Consider the following 21,072-nt stretch of genomic DNA (forward strand, 5'->3'; position numbering starts at 1 on the left):
CGGGTCACGCGGCTCGGCGTGGTGGATCCCCTTGCCGCTCCGTTGCTGGGCAACGGCCGGGCGCCTGGGCAAGGAAGGTGTTCCGCGCGTGCGCGGTGCGGGACTTGCGTCCCGAGTGTCTGGGGGCGATGCGGGGATGGAGCGGGAGCGGCTAGTGGCCGGTGTCCGGCGAGCACGATGTGGCGCTGCCTGCATTCTTGTGAACTGTTCCCGCCTCCCGCTCAGGGCTTCCTGGTGTGGGTCAGGCCGCACCGTGCAGGGACCCGCCCGGCGCCTGCCTGCCGGGGCGCCCCTGGGCCTCTCGCGGCGGCCACGCAACCCCGCAGTCCGCAGCGCCGGGCACGGGTTCCGAGCTGGGAACCGCTGGGCGTGGGGCGGCTGACGCCTGGGTTTTCCTCACGGCCGCGGCGGGCTGTGCCGTCGGGTTCAGGCCTACTGCAGGGCTTTCGGTTTGCGAACGCGGGGCCCGGGGTCCGCGGGTGCGGTCCTCTCTCGGGCTTCGCCTCAGTGCTGCGGGGCCGGCCGAGGCCTGGCCGGGTTCCCTGGCCGCGGCTGCTCCCGCTGGCCCTGATGCATTATTCAGCGCGGCCGCCAGGCGCCAGCCGCCGAGCTGTGTCCCAGTTTTCTCTTCCTCGCGTTTTAACGATGGTCTGCGCCGTTGGCGTTCGCCCAGGGTATTAGTCCGCAAACCGCTGCAAGCTCTTCTCCTGAGGTGATGATCAAGCGACTCCCGGTTTCCTCCAAGAATCCCGTCACTAGTTGAACGCCCCGTGTCTGACCTGTGGCTTGAGGCCGCCTCAGCCTCCGGCCTCCGGCACTGCAGATGTTAACAACCCCATTGGTGGGTTTCCCAAGACAGGGAAACCTCGGCGAGTAACTGTCAGCGGCAGAGACCCCACACCCACACCCAAGCGCTCGTCCTGGATTCGCGGGTGGGACACGCCCTCGCTCGGAGAGGGCCTCTGACCCCCCTGCCAGGCTCTCGGTCCGTGTTTCACTGAAGCCGTGGCTCAGAGGCTAAGGGAGCTGTCTACAGGTGAACAGGCAGGAAGAGATGCAGCCAGATCTCTGCTTTGCCTACACCGTAGTGGCAGCGAGGCTAAACTTTGAAATACCACCCGTGTGTATCCACGTAAAATGTACAAACGGGTGAGTCCAGAAAGCCAAGTCCTGACTCATTCGGATGACATAGCTTCAGTCAGTTCCTTCCCGTCAACCCTGGTCTGCATGGAATCTCTAGTCTGGGGGAGGCCCAGTGCGCCTAAGAAATGACCTTGCCTGGGACAAGGTCTCCACGCTCCTGTGCCACTGCGGAGGTCACTGCCCGAGCCGGCAGCACTGCAGACGCTGTGTGCCAGGAGAGCATCGTCTCCCTGCAGTGCTATCGCCTCGCCCGTCGCAGGTTCAGTTCTCTCCAGACCAGCTCTGTGCTAAGCTTTCCAGGAGTTGAGAAAGTTACCGAAACAACACTCCCCGCGCCCTTCGTTAACGTTCATCACTTCTTGTATCCAAGGACTGGGCCAGTCTTTCCTTCGGTCTGATTCTCAGCTAATTCCAAAGTGCCCAGCATCTCTGCAGCGTTCCACGGTGCATGCGCCGCTTCACATGCCAGCCCTCAGCAAACGCCTGCTAAATGAATCAGGCGCCCATGTGAGTGGATGCACACACCCGCACACACAGTGTGGAGCTTTGGTGTATTTAAATCCCTCTGAAGCCACTGTGTGCATGACTTGTCTTCCGAGGTCTCTGACACAACGCACACCGAGGGCCTTTCCCGTGCCGGTCACCCTTTGCCCAGGGGCTTCACCTGGTGGCAGCAGTGCAGGCTGCCAGGCATGTCTGGATGCAGCCCTACCTAGGAAACGCATGAGCCGAGCTGCGCAGGTGGGAGCTGCCCCCACAGCTGGACCCCTGGTGCCTATCTCACCTCCATTCTTCCAGCTGATGGCCCAGGATCTCCTTCCAAATTCCTGTCCGAGGGAATTACAGTCTTTCATTTCAGATTTAATTTTTCAGTTTCAGGGACTGGCTTCAGAAATTCAGTTTGGAAATACGTAAAACACATACATGATTTCCCCAAGGTTTCACTTTGGGTATTCAGCTGCACTCCCAATCTTATGCCCTCTTCCCTAACAACCACTTCACTTATTTTTCCTAACTAGGGTTTTAAGGAAAAGGAAAGCAAGCATGCATTTTCACTGTACAATTTACTCTGCCCTGGCCCTCATCACCAACAGGCCTTCCTCATCCTGCCTCAGGGCTGGACCCCCAGGGAAGGACATTTGTGTCATTTGCAGTAGCATAAATGTGATGGGGAACTAACTTGGTGCACAATGCTGTTTTCTACTTTGCTGGTTTCTTGCAGGGCTGCTGCGTCACAGGGAAAATGTGCTGTTTCCTTGGATGCAGCGTCTGCTTTTCCACCTGCAATGTGTGTGTCCTGCAATCCCACAGCTTCACAAAGTATGATGCAAACTTTTGGGTGCTTGCCAGTCACACAGGTGAGAAACTGTATATACTGCCTTCTTATTTAAACAGCTCCCTCTTGCCACCTGGTAACGCCTGCAGGGCTCTCTGTCGAGACGTTAGTTTGCCTACTCTGCACCGTGCATGAATAGAATCACACAGATGTACCCTTTTTCTGAATGACTTTGAGATTCACCTACTCTGCTGTACGTACAACTCATTCTTTCTCACTGCAGGGGAGACTCCCATTGTTGGGCATAACCCAACTGTTCCCCGTAGTGATGACGTGTTTCCTTTAGCTGCTAACAGAGACATCAGTTTCAAAAAGAAAGAAAAAACACAAAACAACAGCAAACCCTACATTTAATATATGACTCAAAACTCCTAGGTCATTTTTAATGGTTAGATTTCCATGAACCTTCTGCTTCTATTACATTTCAGTTCAAGGACCTAAACACAGTGGCTCTGTATTTATCACATGTAAACTCTTCTACCCAACTGTCAAGTACCAAAACTCAGCAGAGTTTAGCCTTTGAGGAACAAGGTACTGCTGAGCATGGGACATGGGAAGCAAATGTACCACCTGTCCCCTGGAGGTCCATGACTTGACCTCCAGGGCACAGAAGACAAAGCCTTCAAATTCAAAATCAGAGTCCAGAGCTGTAGCATGGCGGGTAAGGCCGCCACCTGCAGTGCCAGCATCCCATGTCGGCACCAATTTGAGTCCCAGCTGCTCTACTTCTGATCTAGCTCTTTGCTATGGCCTGGGAAAACAGCGGGAGATGCTCCAGGTCCCTGGGCCCCTGCACCTGTGTGGGAGACCCAGAAGAAGCTCCTGGCTCCAAATAGGCCCAGCTCTGGCTATGGAGCTGTTAGGGGAGTGAACTGGCGGATGGAAGACTTCTCTCTCTCTGCCTCTCTGAAGCTTTGCCTTTAAAATAAGTAAATAAATCTTAAAAAAAATTTTTTTTAAAAAGCAAAAAGCAGAGCATGTTTGCTGCCTTGTTTGCTGAGTAAAGTGTTTCTACCAAAAAGTTACTTTAAGGAACAAATTTGTAATAGTTCCTAGTGATGATTTTTGAAAAGAATAGATTCATAGTTTAAAGCGAGCCAGCTCTGGGGCTGGCATTGTGGCCTAGCGGGTTAAGCCACTCCCTACAATGCCAGATTCCATATGGATGCTGGTTCATGTCCCAGCTGCTCCACTTCTGATCCAGCTCCCTGCTGATGGCCTGGGAAAAGCTGCAGAAATGGCTCAAGTGTTCTGAATCCCTGCTACCCACGTGGAAGACCTGGAAGAGCCTCCTGGCTCGTGGCTTTGGCCTGACCCAGCCATGTGGGGAGTGAACCAGCAGATGGATGGTCTCGTTCTCTCTCCTCCTCTCTGTTGACTTTCAAATACATAAACAAATCTTATAAAAAATAATAAAAGTTGAGCCAGATAGGGCCGGCGCCGCGGCTCACTAGGCTAATCCTCCGCCTAGCGGCGCCGGCACACCGGGTTCTAGTCCCGGTCGGGGCGCCGGATTCTGTCCCGGTTGCCCCTCTTCCAGGCCAGCCCTCTGCTGTGGCCAGGGAGTGCAGTGGAGGATGGCCCAGGTGCTTGGCCCTGCACCCCATGGGAGACCAGGAAAAGCACCTGGCTCCTGGCTCCTGCCATCGGATCAGCGCGGTGCGCCGGCCGCAGCGCGCCGGCCGCAGCGGCCATTGGAGGGTGAACCAACGGCAAAGGAAGACCTTTCTCTCTGTCTGTCTCTCTCACTGTCCACTCTGCCTGTCAAAAAAAAAAAAAAAAAAAAAAAAAAAGTTGAGCCAGATATATAAAGAAATGCAGTTTTGTTTCACATTTGGTTATTTCAATACTTTAGGACACAGGTTCATTTATTAAACCATTGGCCAAGAACAATGGGGAAATGTTAGTTTTCTTTATCTGCTGTCAGGCATCAAAATTCATTTTTACTTAAAGTACAACAGAATTTCTAGAATTTAACAGAATAAAAAGACAACTGCATTTACTATTTTAGGGCAACAAACATGCCTGAGGCAAGTGGAACAGTATTTTAAATGGATGTGCCTGGCTGTACAGTTTCACAAGAAGGAAGCAAAGGGACAGGCAAGCACTGCCTGGTGCTATTGAGATGACATGGACACACGCAGGGGCTATTGTACATAATCACAAATGCTGCTTCTGTAGCCTGTGGGTCTCCTCAGTAGGAGCGGATGGCAGGGGGCACTGTGGCGCAGTCAGCTTCGTTCAAGGTTTTGTCAATTACAGGTCTGTACTCCAGAGTGACCTGAAGAAGAAAAGCTGGTGTAAGAGAGCATGATAGACAAATAGCCATATCTTATGTTGCTTTAGAGAAAATTTAACTCTAAAAATAGATTACAGGCATGGAAATGTAAAGAAAAAGCTATCCACTAGAAAATTTTATGGTAACTGGCACATGATCTATATGTGCAATAGAGCACTGACTATGTAAGTTATGATAAATCAGTACAGTAGATTAGAGCAATGTACCAGACTCAATGCTTTATGAAAATAATCATATCACAAAAAGTAGGTGAAAACCTGTACACATCACACTGTCATCCTATGTTTACACTATGTACTTTGTTTTTTCTCCTTGAAAGAAAGTATTTATACATAAACATAGGAAATAGTATGTATATATACATAAGGCTTGAAGGAAACATTTTAAAATAATGGGTTATTGATAGGCTCATGTGTATTTTATTCTTTCTAAACTTTTAAAAGTGAATATTTATTTTCTAATAATAAAAACCAGAAAGTATTATTAAAAATAGACTTGTGCTGAGAGAAACAAGTCAGGCTTTTATCTGATATCAGAAATAAATTTTGAAATAAATTCTAAACATGACTGACTGAATTAAAGACCTACTGGGCACCCCATGCAAATGACAAGGACAGAGCTCTACTTGATTCACAGAGACCCAGACAAATGCTTATAAGGTGATCTCTTACAAGCTGCGAAAGCGTTAAGGGCAAAAAGGTTGTATCTTGGGGTTGGCGCAGTGGCATGAAGTGTCAGCATCCCATACGGGCACTCATTTGAATTCTGACTGCTCCACTTCTGATCCAACTCCCTGCTAATGTGCCTGGGAAAGCACTGTAAGGTGGCTCAAGTACTTGGGCCCTTGCACACATGTGGGAGACACGGAAGAACTTCCTAGCTCTGGCCTGGTCCACCCCCAGATGTTGTGGCCATTTTGGGGAGTGAACCAGTGGACAGAACATCTCTATCTCTCCCTCCCTCTCTCTGTAACTTTCAAATATAAAATAAATAAATCTTAAAAAAAATAAAAAGATGTACCTTAATTATTTCTGGGCCTCAGTGACCAGCAGAGGTGCCAAACGGCTGAATAATTCTTGAGGGGGATGAGACTGAGTCTGCTGGGACCCTCGCTGGCCGCCTCTGCTTGCTGCGAGCCCCGGGCACGCTACGGCTGCTTCTACGTGGTCCAGCCAATGGCTCCCTCTCTACCAGACGAGCTTCTGGGAGTGGCTGTGGCCTTGCCCCAAAGACCTGGGCTCCCTACTGGACTGCAGAATCACCATCTCCTTCCCTGCCACCAGGTGCAGGACACTTGCTCCCACCCCACGCCCTGCATCGGGTCCATGCCACACAGGCCGAGGCTCCTCTGAAGTGGCCCCATAGGCGGGATCTGCTCCCAGGCCGTGTCCTCCATGGTGCCTCACACCTGGTGCAGAGCACGCCCCCACGTACCTTCCCAGTCTTGACATCAACGTAAGAAAGGGTGTGCTTCCTCCAGTGCTCCCCAAACGGCTTCTTCTGCTGCCCTTGAATAGGCTTGGAGTAATCGTACTCATCGATCCGCACCTGAGCCAGAAAAGCCACATGACAGAGCAACACCGTCAGGAAACACGGCAAACATGATGATGGTGCGCAAGCACCTCCGTCGTGAGGCTGGCACCATGGACTTGGTGGAAGCTGCTGGCTGTGCTGCCACAGTGTGAGTTCAGGAGGACCCAGTTTTGCACAGCATCTTTGCAGCTCCTAGCAGGTGGACACTGGAATCAGACATCCCTTGTCTCTTCTGCTCCATACTCTGAGCGTTTGCCTCAACTTTCTTTTTCTTTCTGCCTTTTTAATGTAAATGTTTCAGCAATCACGTTAAAATTTTCAAAAACCCTCAAGTAGAAGCTGCATGCTCTTAAGGAAAACCTGGGGCACGTTACTGGTACGACATATGAGAGCCTCTTCCGATAAAACAGAAAGCGCTAAACCCTTGGCTGTTCCTGCTGGGTGGGGCGCAGCTGCCTTGCAGCTCCTAGTTTCTGAGTGAGCGGCCATGGGCTAAGCACTCCTAGGGGATGCAGGTTCTGTCTGCCAAGCTGCAAGTGAACACAACAAAACCTAGCTCACCTCACCCCCATCAGAGGCCAACCTGGGGAGGCCTCAGTCCCACAGCATAGACTCTCTCCTTCCAATGGGCACAGGCAAACCCAGCTCAGCCTGACGCCTGGGAGGTGAACAGTGACGCTCCACAGTGAATGCGCGGCCAGTTTCTCCTGCTCTGCTGGTTTCCCAGAGCAAGCCCCACACTCTGGAGCGCAATCTGCCCATCTCCCGAGGGAGGAATCTTTGTGGTCCTTTCGTTGAGGTGGTTTATTCCCTTGCCACGCCTGTTGCTGTCGCGTGCTGAAGCACCCTCTTCTGTGCACAGCCACCTGTGTCAGCACCTGCAGGCCCTTCCCAGATCACAGCCCAGGCCTGAAACGGTGACTGACCTTCTGGAAGTCAGCAAACTGTCTGCACCTAGCTCTGGCCCTGGTGAGAGCCAGGCATGCTGTGCCAACAGAACTGGCCAGCACCAGCAGCAGGAGGCGCTGATCTAAAGCAAGAAGGCGCCACACTGGTGCTGAAAACCGTAAAAAAAAAAAAAAAAAAAAAAAAAAAAGTATGAGAGCTACCAGAAAAAAAGGTCGTTTTCTTGATTGACTTCTGCCAAACGTAGAGAAAATGCAGGGGAATGGAGTAAATAAGCAGCCCATGTGAGCACGCCCCGAAGCACACCTTGTAATCCTCCCTGGCGTGGGCACCCCGAGACTCCTTCCGAGCCTCAGCTCCGTAGATGGTCTGCAGCGCACACAGCATCAGATTTTGCAGCTCCAGGGTCTCCACCAAGTCTGTATTCCAGACCATCCCTGGGGACATGCACAACCCAAGTCAGTGCTAAATGGGAAGCACAGGCCCACCCTGCGGAAGGCAGCGCCCCAACCACACGCGTGGAGCTGCAGACACTCACCCCTGTCAAACGTCTTCAGGTGCTTCAGGTCTCCGTAGAGCTGGCTGATCTTCTCACAGCCTTCCTGCAACACGCTCCCAACACGGAACACTGCAGCATGACTCTGCATAGACTGTAACACGAGACAAGACCGGGAGAAGAGGCTGTAGAGAACCACTGTACCTTTAGTCCTGCCTTTTTTCTGAATTTAATTCAGAAAAAAAACTACCTGGAGGTATTTTAGGTTTGCTGTGATCCAACTGCTTCCTATCAGATGGACAGGCAACCCTAATGGAATGATTTTTCCTTGTGCCTTCCTCTGAAAATCCCCTTCATCCCATGCCACACCTCAGCACGCCAACAGGTATATTCCTGACTCCTCCTCTTTCTCTTACTACAGCTTTTAAAAAATGTATTGGGGGGCTGGCACTGTGGCGCAGCAGGTAAAGCCGCAGCCTCAAGTGCCGGCATCCCATATGGGTGCCAGTTTGTGTCCCCGATGCTCCACTTCCGATCCAGCTCTCTGTGACCTGGGAGGTGGCCCAAATCCTTGGGCCCCTGCACCCACATGGGAGACCCAGAAGAAGCTCCCAGCTCCTGGCTTCAGATCGGCTCAGCTCGGGCTGTTGCAGCCAATTGGGGAGTGAACCAACGGAAGGAAGACCTCTCTGTCTTTCTCTCTCTTCCTCTCTGTAATTCTGACTTTCAAGTAAATAAATAAATGTTAAAATAAAATGTATTAGGGCCAGTGCTGTGGCACTGTAGGTTAATCCTCTGCCTGCATGGCCACAATCCCATATGGGTGCTGCCAGTTTTAGTCCCTGTTGCTCCTCTTCTGCTCCAGCTCTCTGCTGTGGCCTGGAAAAGCAGTGGAAGATGGCCCAAGCACTTGGGCCCCTGCACCTGTGTGGGAGACCCAGAAGATCCTGGCTCCTGGCTTCAGATTGGCCCAGCTCCCACCATTGTGGCCATTTGGGAAGTGAACCAGTGGATGGAAGACCACTCTCATTGTCTGTAACTCTACTTCTCAAATAAAAATAAAATCTTTAAAAAAAAAAATGTATTCAAGAGGCAGAGGGATAGAGAGAGATAGAGAGAGATAGAGAGAGAGAGAGAAACTCCCATCCACTGGTTTACTCCCCAAGAGATCACAATGGCTGGGGCTATACCAGGGCTAGGTCAAAGCTGAGAGCTGGAAACTCAATCCAAGCCTCCCATGTAGATAGCAGGAACCCAACTACTTGAACCATCAATGGCTACCTCCCAGGGAGTTGGGAATTCAAACTAGGCACTCTGATATGGGACAGACACCTAACCACTAGGTTAAATGTTCACCCCTAATATAGCTTTATAATTTAATCGAGAGACATTTAACTTTCCTTAGACTGATACAGAACTGTGCAACTGTAATGCGCATCATCAATGATTTTTCAGGAAAAATAAAAAAAATTCTCTTAGAATTTATAATTATTAAACACTTTCATTTTCTTCAGTAGTCACATGGTTTTCCATATGCCTTCCTTCCATTTCTGGGTAGGGTGTGCCAAGGGTAACGTGACTGCTGACCGTGAGCAGTTCACACTAGAAAGCAACTGATATTTTTTAGTCTTTTACCCAGACACCTGCCCATGCTCTTGTATTATTGCTGCTTTCAGTGTATTCTCTCAGGAATCTTACTCAACAGATCTGTAAATAATGGCTACTCTCTTCCTTTTCTTTTTTTTTTTTTATTTTTTATTTTTATTTTTTGACAGGCAGAGTGGACAGTGAGAGAGAGAGACAGAGAGAAAGGTCTTCCTTTTGCCGTTGGTTCACCCTCCAATGGCCGCTGTGGCCAGCGCACCGCGCTGATCCGATGGCAGGAGCCAGGTGCTTCTCCTGGTCTCCCATGGGGTGCAGGGCCCAAGCACTTGGGCCATCCTCCACTGCACTCCCTGGCCACAGCAGAGAGCTGGCCTGGAAGAGGGGCAACCGGGACAGAATCCGGCGCCCCGACCGGGACTAGAACCCGGTGTGCCGGCGCCGCAAGGCGGAGGATTAGCCTAGTGAGCTGCGGCACCAGCTCTCTTCCTTTTCAATGTGTATCTATGAGTCTCATGGGATTAGTTGGAGTCAGCAAAAAAAAAAAAAAAAAAAAAAAAAAAAAAAAAAAAAAATTCCTCTGCCACTGAACATGTACACCATGAGCGCAGGAGCTGTGGTCTGCAGCACTGAGCCGCACAGAAGGGACAGGGCCCCTTGCTGCTGGGAACGCCTCCAGGGTTTCCACTGCAAACACCTCAGGGATGTGCTGCTTCCCACCCTGACTCAGGCCCTGATCACCCAATACAGTGGCCACATCTGTCCTCACTGGCCTCGGCAAAAACCCTGGTTCACCGCCCTCTGTGCCTTCAGTCATGCTGTTCGCACCACTCCCTATAGCTTCCCTGAAGCCTACCTCCAGGGGAGACAGAAGACACAGACCTCTGAGGACAGGGCAGTACCCAACCCTTTCTGCTGGGGCCTGTGTGCATGTGCCACTGGACCCCCTTCACAACAGGGTGAGAGGAGAGGCTTTGCGGAAAGCACTCACTTGCAGAAATTCTTGCAAATGATCTCAAGTAGACAAGGGCTCATTCGTGACCAGGACTCCCTGTCTCAGAAGAATCTGATTTTTCTCCTGTATTGCCTCCCGCTTTATACAACATCTTGATCTGATTCTGTTACACACGGCAGAGCCACTGGCTACATGTAGCTACTTCTGTTAGAACTGACATGCAAGAAAATCAAAATTCAGCTTCTTACAATGACATTTCAAATCCTGCCTGGTGGCTACCATGCTGGACAACAGACACTTCCACCACCAGAAACTGTCCAGCACCAAGGGTCGGTGCCCATTGACCACTGCCTGGTGGCTACCATGCTGGACAACAAAGACACTTCTACCACCAGAAACTGTCCAGCACTGAGAGGTCAGTGCCCACTGACCACTGATTTGACCGGCAGCGACGGCCCCAGTTCAAAGATGCTTCCAGAGTTACTGGAAGCTGGGTGGGGGAGGTCCAAGTAGTTCCTGGGAAGGAGATATAAGCAAGCGTGCTGGGTGGACTGTCAGGTAGCTGCTAAAAGGTGGCCACCAGCTGGAGACTGAGCTCCTGTTGATGTCTACGTCTCTCTTCTGGCTGTGACACCACAGGGCCAGACACACACCAGGGGTGGACAAGTCCCCTATCTGCTCAGTGGCTGTTCTTGTCCTGGACTGCTGACCTCCAGCCTCCTATGTGGAAGACCAGACTTTCCTGGGAACTCTGCTGGACTCTCCACTGACCAAGCAAGGAGCCTGAGCCACTGCTGCACACCCTGACACCAGGCTGCGGCACAGCCGCACTGGCCGGCGCCTGTTCTTACCTTCTGCATGCTGAGGCGCAGCTCCGACGTCCTGATGCTCCCATCAGCAAATCTCAACTTGTCAAGATTCATAACAGATTCTTCCCCTGCATTTGGTTTAATCGGGGGGACTTTATCTCCTAAAAGAAAGAAAGAAAAAAAGGCCAGAATTTAACTTTTGAAAACCTTAGGAAAAACTGGATGGATTCTGAACGACACAGCAATGTGTATCACAGCCATTTGGGAATTCAGAAAACACAGATGGAACCACCCACTGACCTGGGGCCAGTCTTAAAGAACATAGAGAACATCAAGACATTTCTTGCACCCCATAGGTAACCTCTGATTGAACAACATAGAAAACATCTCTAAAATTAGATTTATGAAAATACATCTTTAACCTGTTACTTTATTAAAAAAAAAAAAGAAAAGAAAAAGACAGCTTCCAGAAGGCAGGTCTCATGAGCCGTACTGATAACCCAGGGCCAAGCATACCTGCTGTTCTCAGGCACATGGGCCAGGACGCCAGTGCAATCATCACTGGCCAACCCTGCCTCTCAGACTCGGATTTGCAAGATCTGCAGCTCTTCCCTCTCTGGACATAATGCTCTGAAGAAAAGCGTTATCCTTGAGGATGTATTTTAAAAGCCCTGTGCTGCCGTCAGCTCCTCTAGCCGGGGCCGGGGCCCCGACTCTCCTGTGCTCCACCCGAGTGCTTCCTGGAAGCTGCTGTTTCTTTTCCTTTTGTTTTTAATGTTTTAGAAAGTTGTCATTCAGTGAAATTTCCTTCTGTTGCACAGCCTCACAAATTTCCATACTTGCACAGAATCATGTAACTACCACCACAATCAGGATACAAATAGGTCTGAAGTCTTTTAAGCCTTAAAAAGTTCCTACTTGGGGGGATATAATGGTACATTTTCCCTGTTCTATCATCAGTGAAGACAAAATAGAATTTGCCATTTTTAGTGTAGTTTTTTTTTTTTTTTAATTTATTTGAAAGTCAGAGTTACACAGAGAAGAGAGAGGGAGAGAGACCAACCCCAAATGGCCGCAACGGCTGGAGCTGGGCCTGGCTGAAGCCAGGAGCAAGCTGAGTCTCCCACGTGGGATCAGGGTCCAAACACTTAGGCCATCTTCCGCTGCTTTCCCAGGTGCATCAGCAGGGAGCTTGACTGGAAGTGGAGCAGTTGGGTCTCAAACTGGTGCCCATGTGGGAATGCCAGCATTGCAGGCGGCTTACCCTGCTATGCCACACACCAGTCCCTAGCATAGGGGTTTGCAGGTTCTGCCAGGCAGAAGTCCACAAAGAGGCCCTTTCACAGAAGCCCACGTGCAGCCCGGTTCCCTGCACACTACAAAGGTGCTATTTCTGTGGCTGAGTTTTGTTTTGTTTTGTTTTTGACAGGCAGAGTAAACAGTGAGAGAGAGAGAGACAGGGAGAAAGGTTTTCCTTTACCGTTGGTTCACACTCCAATGGCCACTGCGGCTGGTGCGCTGCAGCTGGCGCACCGTGCTGATCCGAAGCCAGGAGCCAGGAGCTTTTCCTGGTCTCCCATGCGGGTGCAGGACTTGGGCCATTCTCCACTGCACTCCCGGGCCACAGCAAAGAGCTGGACTGGAAGAGGAGCAACCGGTACAGAATCCGGCGCCCCTACCGGGACTAGAACCCAGTGTGCCGGCGCTGCAGGCAGAGGATTAGCCTATTGAGCCGCGGTGCCGGCCTGTGGTTGAGTTTAAGAAGTTGTAAAAGTGTCCCTTGATCCCATATATACAGAAGTGTGAGGTGTTTTTATAAAACTTTCCTTTTTGTGGCATAGTAGGTAAAGCTGCCACCTGCAGTGCTGGCATCCCATATCGGCACCAGTTTGAGTCCTGGCTGCTCCACTTCCCATCTAGCTCTCTGCTGTGGCCTGGGAAAGCAGCAGAAGATGGCCCAAGTCTTGGGCCCTTGCACCCACATGGGAGACCTAGAAGAAGCTCCTGGCTGCAGATCAGTGCAGTTCTGACCATCTGGGGAGTGAACCAGCGGATGGAAAACCTCTCTCTCTGCCTCTGTAACTATACCTCTCACATAAATAAATCTTTAAAAAAATAAAACTTCCCCTTTCTCCTCAAAGGACCTGGCTTCAAACCCTCTGCTTTGCTCTGAGAGAAGCACATCTTGGGGCTCAAGGCTACAATGTGCAGAGCTGGCAAACAAGGGGAGTACCACCTCTGCTGTCAGGACTGATACCCACTTGAGCCGTGGCCAGACCCAGGGAGCGGCTGACAATGTAACCTGCATCTTCGTAACTGCTAACAGCAAGGAGGCGCACTGACCACTAGCTACCCGTGCTAGCTCTGCTTGTCACCCCTATCCACGAGGACAGCATTTTCTGACACAAACAGTTAACACCAGAGGAATGTACAGTGAGGACTCAGGGGTCCCCCCATCCTTGCCACAGGGATGTCCACTCTGCCTTGTCCACCTCACACTACTGCTCTGAGCAAAGAGACAAGGCAGTCACTGTGCAGAACCTCTGGGAGTCCTCTGTGACTGGAGCTTGGTGTACTGGAGTGAACTCATGTGTTCAGCACAGGCATTTTTCTCCCATTCATTATTTGAAATGAATGCAAGAAGAAAACACCAACAAACCTGTACTTTCACTGAGGGCAGCAGCCATGGCCAACCCCTTACCGGTTCAGTCATTCCTTCCCCCTTAAGCAGGATTATATTTTAAGAACACTTTATATCATGTTTCCATAAGGATCAAGAAGTTATATTCACTTACATCTACTACTTAAAATATTTCCTAAAAAAGCCAAGTAATACATGCAACATTTCCCCTCAAAATCACAATTTCCTAATGATGGCCTCTGCATGACTACAAAGAAAAGAACTTGCCAAAAACAAAACAAAAAAACTTACCTCCCTAGCCCAGCCTCTGCCTGGTAATGTTAATCTCTGGGCTTGTTTCCTTACTGCTGGGGAAATCCAGACTGCATTTCTATGATCACTGAGCACATCTCCAGCAGCAAATGCAGACGCCACCCACTCTCCCCCAAACAGCCTGGCTGCAGGAATAAAACACGTACCGGGTCTGCAGGACTCTGCAATGCTCAGGGCACAGGCCCGGCCAAAGACCACCAAGTCCAGCAGCGAGTTTGCCCCGAGCCGGTTGGCACCGTGTACCGAGGCACAGGCAGCCTCCCCACAGGCATACAGGCCGGGCACAATCTGATCCTGGCCATTCACGTGCCTCAGAACCTGCATGGAAGACAACACACCTTCAGACTCGGCATCTGTGCTTTAGGTTGGAAAAGGGAAGTCGAGACCAACCTGTCCTATCTCAGAGGGGCCCTGCCTGCTTTCTCCCTATGCCTCTGAACACTCCTGCTGACCAGGTGCAAGGCCAGTGTGGCATCCACGTTCTGCAGAGGCTCTCCACTGCCCCTGACCCAAGCACTCTGCCCCAGCTCTAACCCTTGCTTAGACTGGGGGTGGGGCAGGTAGAAGTGCATCCAGCGGGGATAGGCGGCAGTGTATCACTCTCTCACCCACCCCTTCTGTCAGAGGACAAGGACAATTCCCAACCACCCTGCCTGACAAGGAGACCATCAGAGACCCACAAACTCCGTATGAACCACACCCACTCTTGGATTTAAAGATCACCTCACTGCCAAGGCCATCATGAAAATAGAAGTGATTACAGAATGCAAAAACCAGCAAATATCGTATCTGTGACTTTTTTTTTTTTTTTTTTTTTTTTTTTACTAAGAGGGGATTAAGAAATTAATAATAAGCTGTTAAGGAGTGAATGCAAAAACTGGAGTAGAACCAAGGCCTTTGTCCACCTTGCACTAACAGTAACTCACAGTCAGTGCAGTCTGTCAATAATCACAGGCTGTCTGAGGAACACACATCTTTCCCTCTAGGATCTAAAGGGACAGCTCTGAGGTGGGCCCTGTCAGCACCTGTCCCTTGTAGTTGGTAGGAATGCCGCCCATGTTATAGTGCACCGTGGGGAGCACAGGGATTGGCTCCTTGGTGACGTCCACACCCGCGAAGATCATGGCCGTCTCAGAAATGCCAGGCAGGCGTGTGGCCAGCTGCTCGGGTGGCAGATGGTGCAGCTGCAGGTAGACATGATCCTTCTCGGGGCCACAGCCTCTGGTGGAACGAAGCACAAACCATGACACGAGGCAAAGAAAGCACTGTAGCATGGGATTCCCAACACCGATGATCTCGAAGAAAACTTCTCAGGGGGCTGGTGCTGTAGTGCAGCAGGTTAACACCCTGGCCTAAAGCACCGGCATCCCATATGGGCACTGGTTCAAGACCCAGCTGCTCCACTTCTGATCCAACTCTCTGCTATTGCCTGGGAAAGCAGTGGAAGATGGCCCAGGTCCTTGGGCCCCTGCACCTGCATGGGAGACCCGGAAGAATCTCCTGGCTCCTGGCTTCGGATCAGCCCAGCTCTGGCCATTGTGGCCAATGGGAGTGAACCATCAGATGGAACACCTCTCTCTGTTTCTACCTCTCTCTCTGTGTAACTCTGACATTCAAATAAATAAATAAACCTTAAAAAACTTCTCGGGACCGTCACATACATCCAATCTTTTCTCAGCTTCTGCTGTGTGCCAGGGGGATTCTAAGTGCTAAGAAATGGCCATGAACAGAAAGAACTCCTGCACTCACTACAAACTCCAGCCCTTTCGTCACAATTTGCTGCATTTCCCTGCTACCTGAGTCACAAAGCCCTTTGTGCCAAATACTCCAGCACACACACACAAAAATTCAACTTCTCATTTTTTAAATATAAAACCTCTGAAGGGCATACAAGCAGATGTTTAAAAAGTGCCACTAGGGGGCAGTGCTGGCATCCCATATGGGCGCCGGCTTGAGTCTGGCTGTTCCACTTCCCGGATCCAGCTCTCTGATATGACCTGGGAAAGCAGAAGATGGCCTGGGTCTTTGGGCCCCTGCACCCACGTGGGAGAAGCAGAAGAGACTCCTGGCTCCTGGCTTCGGCCATTGCGGCCCATTGGGGAGTGAACCAGCAGATGGAAGACCTCTCTCTCTCTGCTTCTCCTTTGCTCTCTGTATAACTCTTTCAGATAAATAAATCAATCTTTAAAAAAAAAAGCGCCACTATATTAAGGAATAGGCACTGGAAGCCTCTCTTTCTCATGGAAGGACAGATAACGAACACTCCCAAAAGGTTATTAAAACACTTGTGGGGATCAGTGCTGTGGCTTAGCGGGTGAAAACACTGTCTGCAGTGCCGGCATCCCATATGGGCGCTGGCTCGAGTCCCGGCTGCTCTACTTCCCATCCAGCTCTCTGCTATGGCCTGGGAAAGCAGTACAAGATGGCCCAAGTCCTCGGACCCTGCACCTACATGGAAGACCCCAAAGAAGTTCCCAGCTTCGGATCGGCGCAGCTCCGGCCGTTGCGGCCATCTGGGGAGTGAACCAGCATATGGAAGACATCTCTCCCTTTGCCTCTCTGTAACTCTTTCAAATAAATAAATAACTTAAAAAAAAAAAAAAAAAAAACCTGTGGGTATTAAATACACCACAACACAGCACCTATGACTCATGCACTCACTTCTGATTGGGTATGGCCCCATGCCTTCCATACTGAATGCCTATCACACATTCACACTCACAGATGTAAGAGCGTTACAATATCCTGGCTAAAATTTTCCAAATGTAGGTCTTTAGGAAAACACCACACACCAATGTGCATGTGTGCAAGTGTGAAAGTCTGTGCGTGGTGTGTATATAGATGCTGTTGAGTGCGTGGCCACACAAAAATGTACACTATGTCTGTGTGTGCAGTATGTTTTGGGGGCATGTATATGCAGTGTTTATATGCATAGTATATTTAGGTGCATACACAACTGCACGTGTGTGGATATGCAGTGTGTACACAGGTGTGCAAGTATGATCAGTGTGTATGCTGGTGTGTGTGGGGGTGTTGTGCACAGGGTGTATATGGCTATGCACGTGTGCTTTGTAGTGTGTATACAGGTGTGCTTGTGTGAATATGCAGTGTGTACATGATGTGTGAGTACTCAGTGTATACAGGTATGTGTCTGCAGAGTCTATACAGTGTGCATGCAGGTGTACACCTGTGTGCAGTGTATATGGGTGTGCGTGTCCAGTATACACTTGTGTGTGGGCATGCAGGGCGCCTGCCTGCACACACGGGTGTTTATGGAGGTGAATCGCACCTTCCTTCTCGGATCTCCAGGGTCATTGATCGAGACACCACATCTCTGGAAGCCAGGTCCTTCGCGACAGGGGCGTATCTCTCCATGAACCTTTCGCCCTGACTGTTAATGAGAATGCCTCCCTCTCCACGGCACCCTTCTGTAATGAGACAACCAGCACCATATATGCCTGCAAAACAAAACAAACGAACGTTCATAAGGATTGTGAGGTCTATAGTTCAAAAGCATAACATTTTTTTCCCAAGACATTTTCAGGAGGACAGAAAAAAAAGGCATTCAAAGGGAATTATATCCAGAATCAGAAAGAGGAAAAGTTAAGGAACAGTACGAAGTCTGGTTATCAAAAAGCCACCAACAAAGCTGAAAGGTCGGTAGGTTAAGCCAACGCTTGAGATGCCCGCATCCCAGAGCGCCAGTTTTAGTCCCACCTGCTCCACTTCCAACCCAGCTTCCTGCTCTAGCACCTGGGAAGGCAGCAGAAAGTGACCAGGGTACTTGGGCCTTTGCCACTCACCTGGGAAATCAGAATAGAGGTCCTGGCACCTGGCTTCAACCTGGCCCAGCCCTGGCTGTTGCTGGCATTTAGGGAGTAAATTGGTAGGTGGAATATCCATCTCTCTCTCACTCCACTTTTCACATAAAATATTACACCCACCCACCCAAAGCTCAAAATGCAAAGACCCAGTGAGGAGAAAGCTCTCCCAAGACTCTGATTCCAAAGCATTATGTGCTAAATGTCTCAGATTTTAATTTCCTTTTTTTTTTTTTTTTTTTTTTGACAGGCAGAGTGGACAGTGAGAGAGAGAGACAGAGAGAAAGGTCTTCCTTTGCCGTTGGTTCACCCTCCAACGGCCACCGCGACCGGCGTGCTGCGGCCGACGCACCGCGCTGATCCGATGGCAGGAGCCAGGTACTTATCCTGGTCTCCCATGGGGTGCAGGGCCCAAGCACTTGGGCCATCCTCCACTGCACTCCTTGGCCACAGCAGAGAGCTGGCCTGGAAGAGGGGCAACCGGGACAGAATCCGGCACCCCAACCGGGACTAGAACCCGGTGTGCCGGCGCCGCAAGGTGGAGGATTAGCCGGCCCAGATTTTAATTTCTTAACCTCTTTTTGCACCTTGAAATTCTGGTGACTACTTTCTTTAGGAATAAACAGGTTAGAGAATTTGTATCTGAAGTGCCTGAATAGCAACAAGGACAAATTATCACTGTTGGTAGAGTTACTGCTTGCTGTACTTGCCAGACAGTTCTAGCTCCTTTACACTGACTTTCATCTCACTGTGCCACCAGGTGATATCACCCCCATTCTTGGAGGTCAGCGACTTATCCAAGACCAAGCAGCCTGGAAGAGCAGAGCCCAGACTCATATGTGGGCCACATGGTGCAGCTTGTGTCCCAAGCGAATAAAAAATGAGGAACGTCAAGCTCTTAACTTGTAGCAACAGATTCATTAAAAAGTAATTTGAAATCTAAAATGTTTATTAGTGACTAAAAGGATTAATTATACGCTTTAAAGGTAAGGCAGATTCTTGCATTTCATGTGCCTTTTGTTCTTCCCAGTGTCAATGGCATTTTTTGGTGGCTCACCTGCCGACAGTGTGCTCTGGAAGGGAGCAGGTGGAAAGTCCAACTATTTGGTTCCCACACATGTGGGAGACCTGCGCTGAGTTCCCAGCTCCCAGTTTCAGCCCTGCGCAGCCCAGCCCAGCCCCTGGAGAGCAAATTTGTGTATGAGAGTCTTCTCTCTCCCTCACATAAGCAATAAATAAAGTAAATACATAGGAAGCACAAGAAATAGAGCGCAGGGGCCAGCACTGTGCATAGTGGGCTGAGCGTCCACCAGCAGCACTGGCCTCCCGTGTGGGTGCCTCTTCTGACTCAGCTCTCTGCTTACGGCCTGGGAGAGCAGTGGCAGACGCTTGGGCCCCTGCACCCGTGTGGAGACCCAGAGGAAGCTCCTGGCTCCTGCTGGGCTGAGTTCCAGCTGTTGCGTCCATTTGGGAAGTGAACCAGCTATGGAAGACCCTTCTCTTTTTCTCCCTCTCTGTAACTCTCTCAAATAAAGTCCTTAAAAAAAAAAAAAAAAAAAAAAAGAATGACAGAAATGGAGCTCTAAATACTATAAATTACTGAGGGAATTCAGAAACTCAGAAATATTTGGTTGGATAAAGACATTCAAAAAAACCACATTTCTTATTTTTCATCCCTGCCAGGGATCAGAAAGAAGGCATTGACAGGGCACAGAGAAAATGGGGCCTCTGGGGCAGGGACCGTGGCACAGAGTGCTTGGTGCCAGTCCCAGCTCCTGCGTGCTTCCAATCCAGCTTCCTACTCAAGTGCCTGGGAGGCAGCAGGTGATGGCCCAAGTCCTTGGGTTCTTGCCACCCACATGGGAGACCTGGGTGGAGTTCCTGGCTCCTGTCTTTGGCCTGGCCCAGGATCCACTGTTGCAGGCATTTGGGGAGTGAACAAGTGGATGAAAGATCCACCTGTCTCTGCCTTTCAATCAATCAGTCTTTATAAACAGTTCTAAAGATGAATTTAGCAAAAGAGGGATGTGAGACTGGTCTTTAGCGTCCTAATCAAGTCTCCTTATCCAGAGGTCAGATGAGCAGCTCCGGAACCAGGAGGAATCACCTCACAGCCGGCAGGCAGGGTTCATTTCTAGGTGACAGCCCCTGAACCTGGGACTTTAGCTGTCCCTTGTGTTAAAGTCTCTGAATCCCATGGAGACCCAAAGTGAGGTCACCTCCCCAGAACCAGCTCTCCCAGTCATTCAAGGGGTTGAACCTGTCACAGCTGGATCCTGGATTTCCCCATCACCTGAGACTGTCCACACCACTTGTCAGACCTGGCATACTGAGGCCCTCCTGTGTGCTGAGCACTGGGTCACAGCACTGATTGAGACCCTGGTGCCTGCCCCAAGCAGCTGACCACACAGCTAGAGAGGGACACTGAGCAATCCCTGCTTTACCCTGGGGCAAGATCGCAAGCTAGGGTCCAGGGCTCCCCTGGAATATGGAAGACAGTGACTTCCACTGTCCTGTACGAGTTAGGGGAAAATCTTGAGAAAATGACATTCCAGTTAGGACCTGAGACATAAGGAATCTGATCATTAGAAGCGTGATAGCACGTCAGCTACAGAGCAGCACCGAGTAGGTTCCATGTGCTTACAAGACACAAATGTAGATCCTACCTGTGGGGTGGAACTGGACGAACTCCAAGTCCTGGCAAGGAAGGCCGGCCCTGGTGACCATGGCTGTCCCATCACCGGTGCTGGTGTGGGCAGACGTGCAGCTGAAGTAAGTGCGCCCATAGCCTCTGGAAACCAGACAGTGGCATCAGGACACCAAGACCTCCTATCTTACAGAAGCACAAATGGACAGAGACGCTCCTGGGCCACCACCTTCTATGCACTGTCTGCACACCCACGCCTGTGTGCACATACCCACCCCACAACGCCAGAGCGCCCCTGCAGTGGACAGGAGGCCAGGGAACAGAGAGGGTATTCAGCTTCCTCGTTTCGTACTTCGTGCCGTCTGAGTAATTCATCTGATAAGCATATACTAATTTCACAGTGAAAAATCCTAAAAGTTATGATTTGTTTTTCCCCCAGTTATTCTGTTTAAACAAATATCAATGATATATACCCAATGTGACTAACACGATGGTCTGGCGTATGCATTGTGAAATGACTACCAATCACGTTCATTAACACATCCATCACCTCCTACAATTACCCTTGTTTT

General features: G+C 50.3%; 1 protein-coding gene and 1 long non-coding RNA gene across 4 annotated transcripts in view; one reads left to right on the forward strand and one right to left on the reverse strand.

Moving 5' to 3' along the window:
• LOC127486097 (uncharacterized) lies at window positions 1–18,682 on the forward strand. Of its 2 annotated transcripts, none has more exons than XR_007912889.2 (3): window positions 1–841; window positions 2,366–2,501; window positions 18,614–18,682. It is a non-coding gene; the product is annotated as an uncharacterized lncRNA (long non-coding RNA). The 2 variants fall into 2 exon arrangements; XR_007912887.2 differs by having other exon boundaries at window positions 7–712.
• The window catches only part of SDHA (succinate dehydrogenase complex flavoprotein subunit A), a 29,137-nt gene continuing 12,365 nt past the window's right edge, over window positions 4,301–21,072 (reverse strand). For both annotated transcript variants that reach the window (XM_017339216.3, XM_051829792.2), the window contains exons 7-15: window positions 20,520–20,644; window positions 17,322–17,490; window positions 15,058–15,253; window positions 14,179–14,350; window positions 11,122–11,240; window positions 7,756–7,867; window positions 7,524–7,654; window positions 6,213–6,326; window positions 4,301–4,760 (exon numbers count right to left, since the gene is read on the reverse strand). In XM_017339216.3, coding sequence (XP_017194705.2) covers window positions 4,674–4,760; window positions 6,213–6,326; window positions 7,524–7,654; window positions 7,756–7,867; window positions 11,122–11,240; window positions 14,179–14,350; window positions 15,058–15,253; window positions 17,322–17,490; window positions 20,520–20,644 — 1,225 coding nt within the window. In that variant the 3' untranslated portion in view covers window positions 4,301–4,673. The remainder of the gene's footprint in view (window positions 4,761–6,212; window positions 6,327–7,523; window positions 7,655–7,755; window positions 7,868–11,121; window positions 11,241–14,178; window positions 14,351–15,057; window positions 15,254–17,321; window positions 17,491–20,519; window positions 20,645–21,072) is intronic.

The sequence above is a fragment of the Oryctolagus cuniculus genome, chromosome 14, assembly GCF_964237555.1.
Source record: "Oryctolagus cuniculus chromosome 14, mOryCun1.1, whole genome shotgun sequence".
Taxonomy (NCBI): domain Eukaryota; kingdom Metazoa; phylum Chordata; class Mammalia; order Lagomorpha; family Leporidae; genus Oryctolagus; species Oryctolagus cuniculus.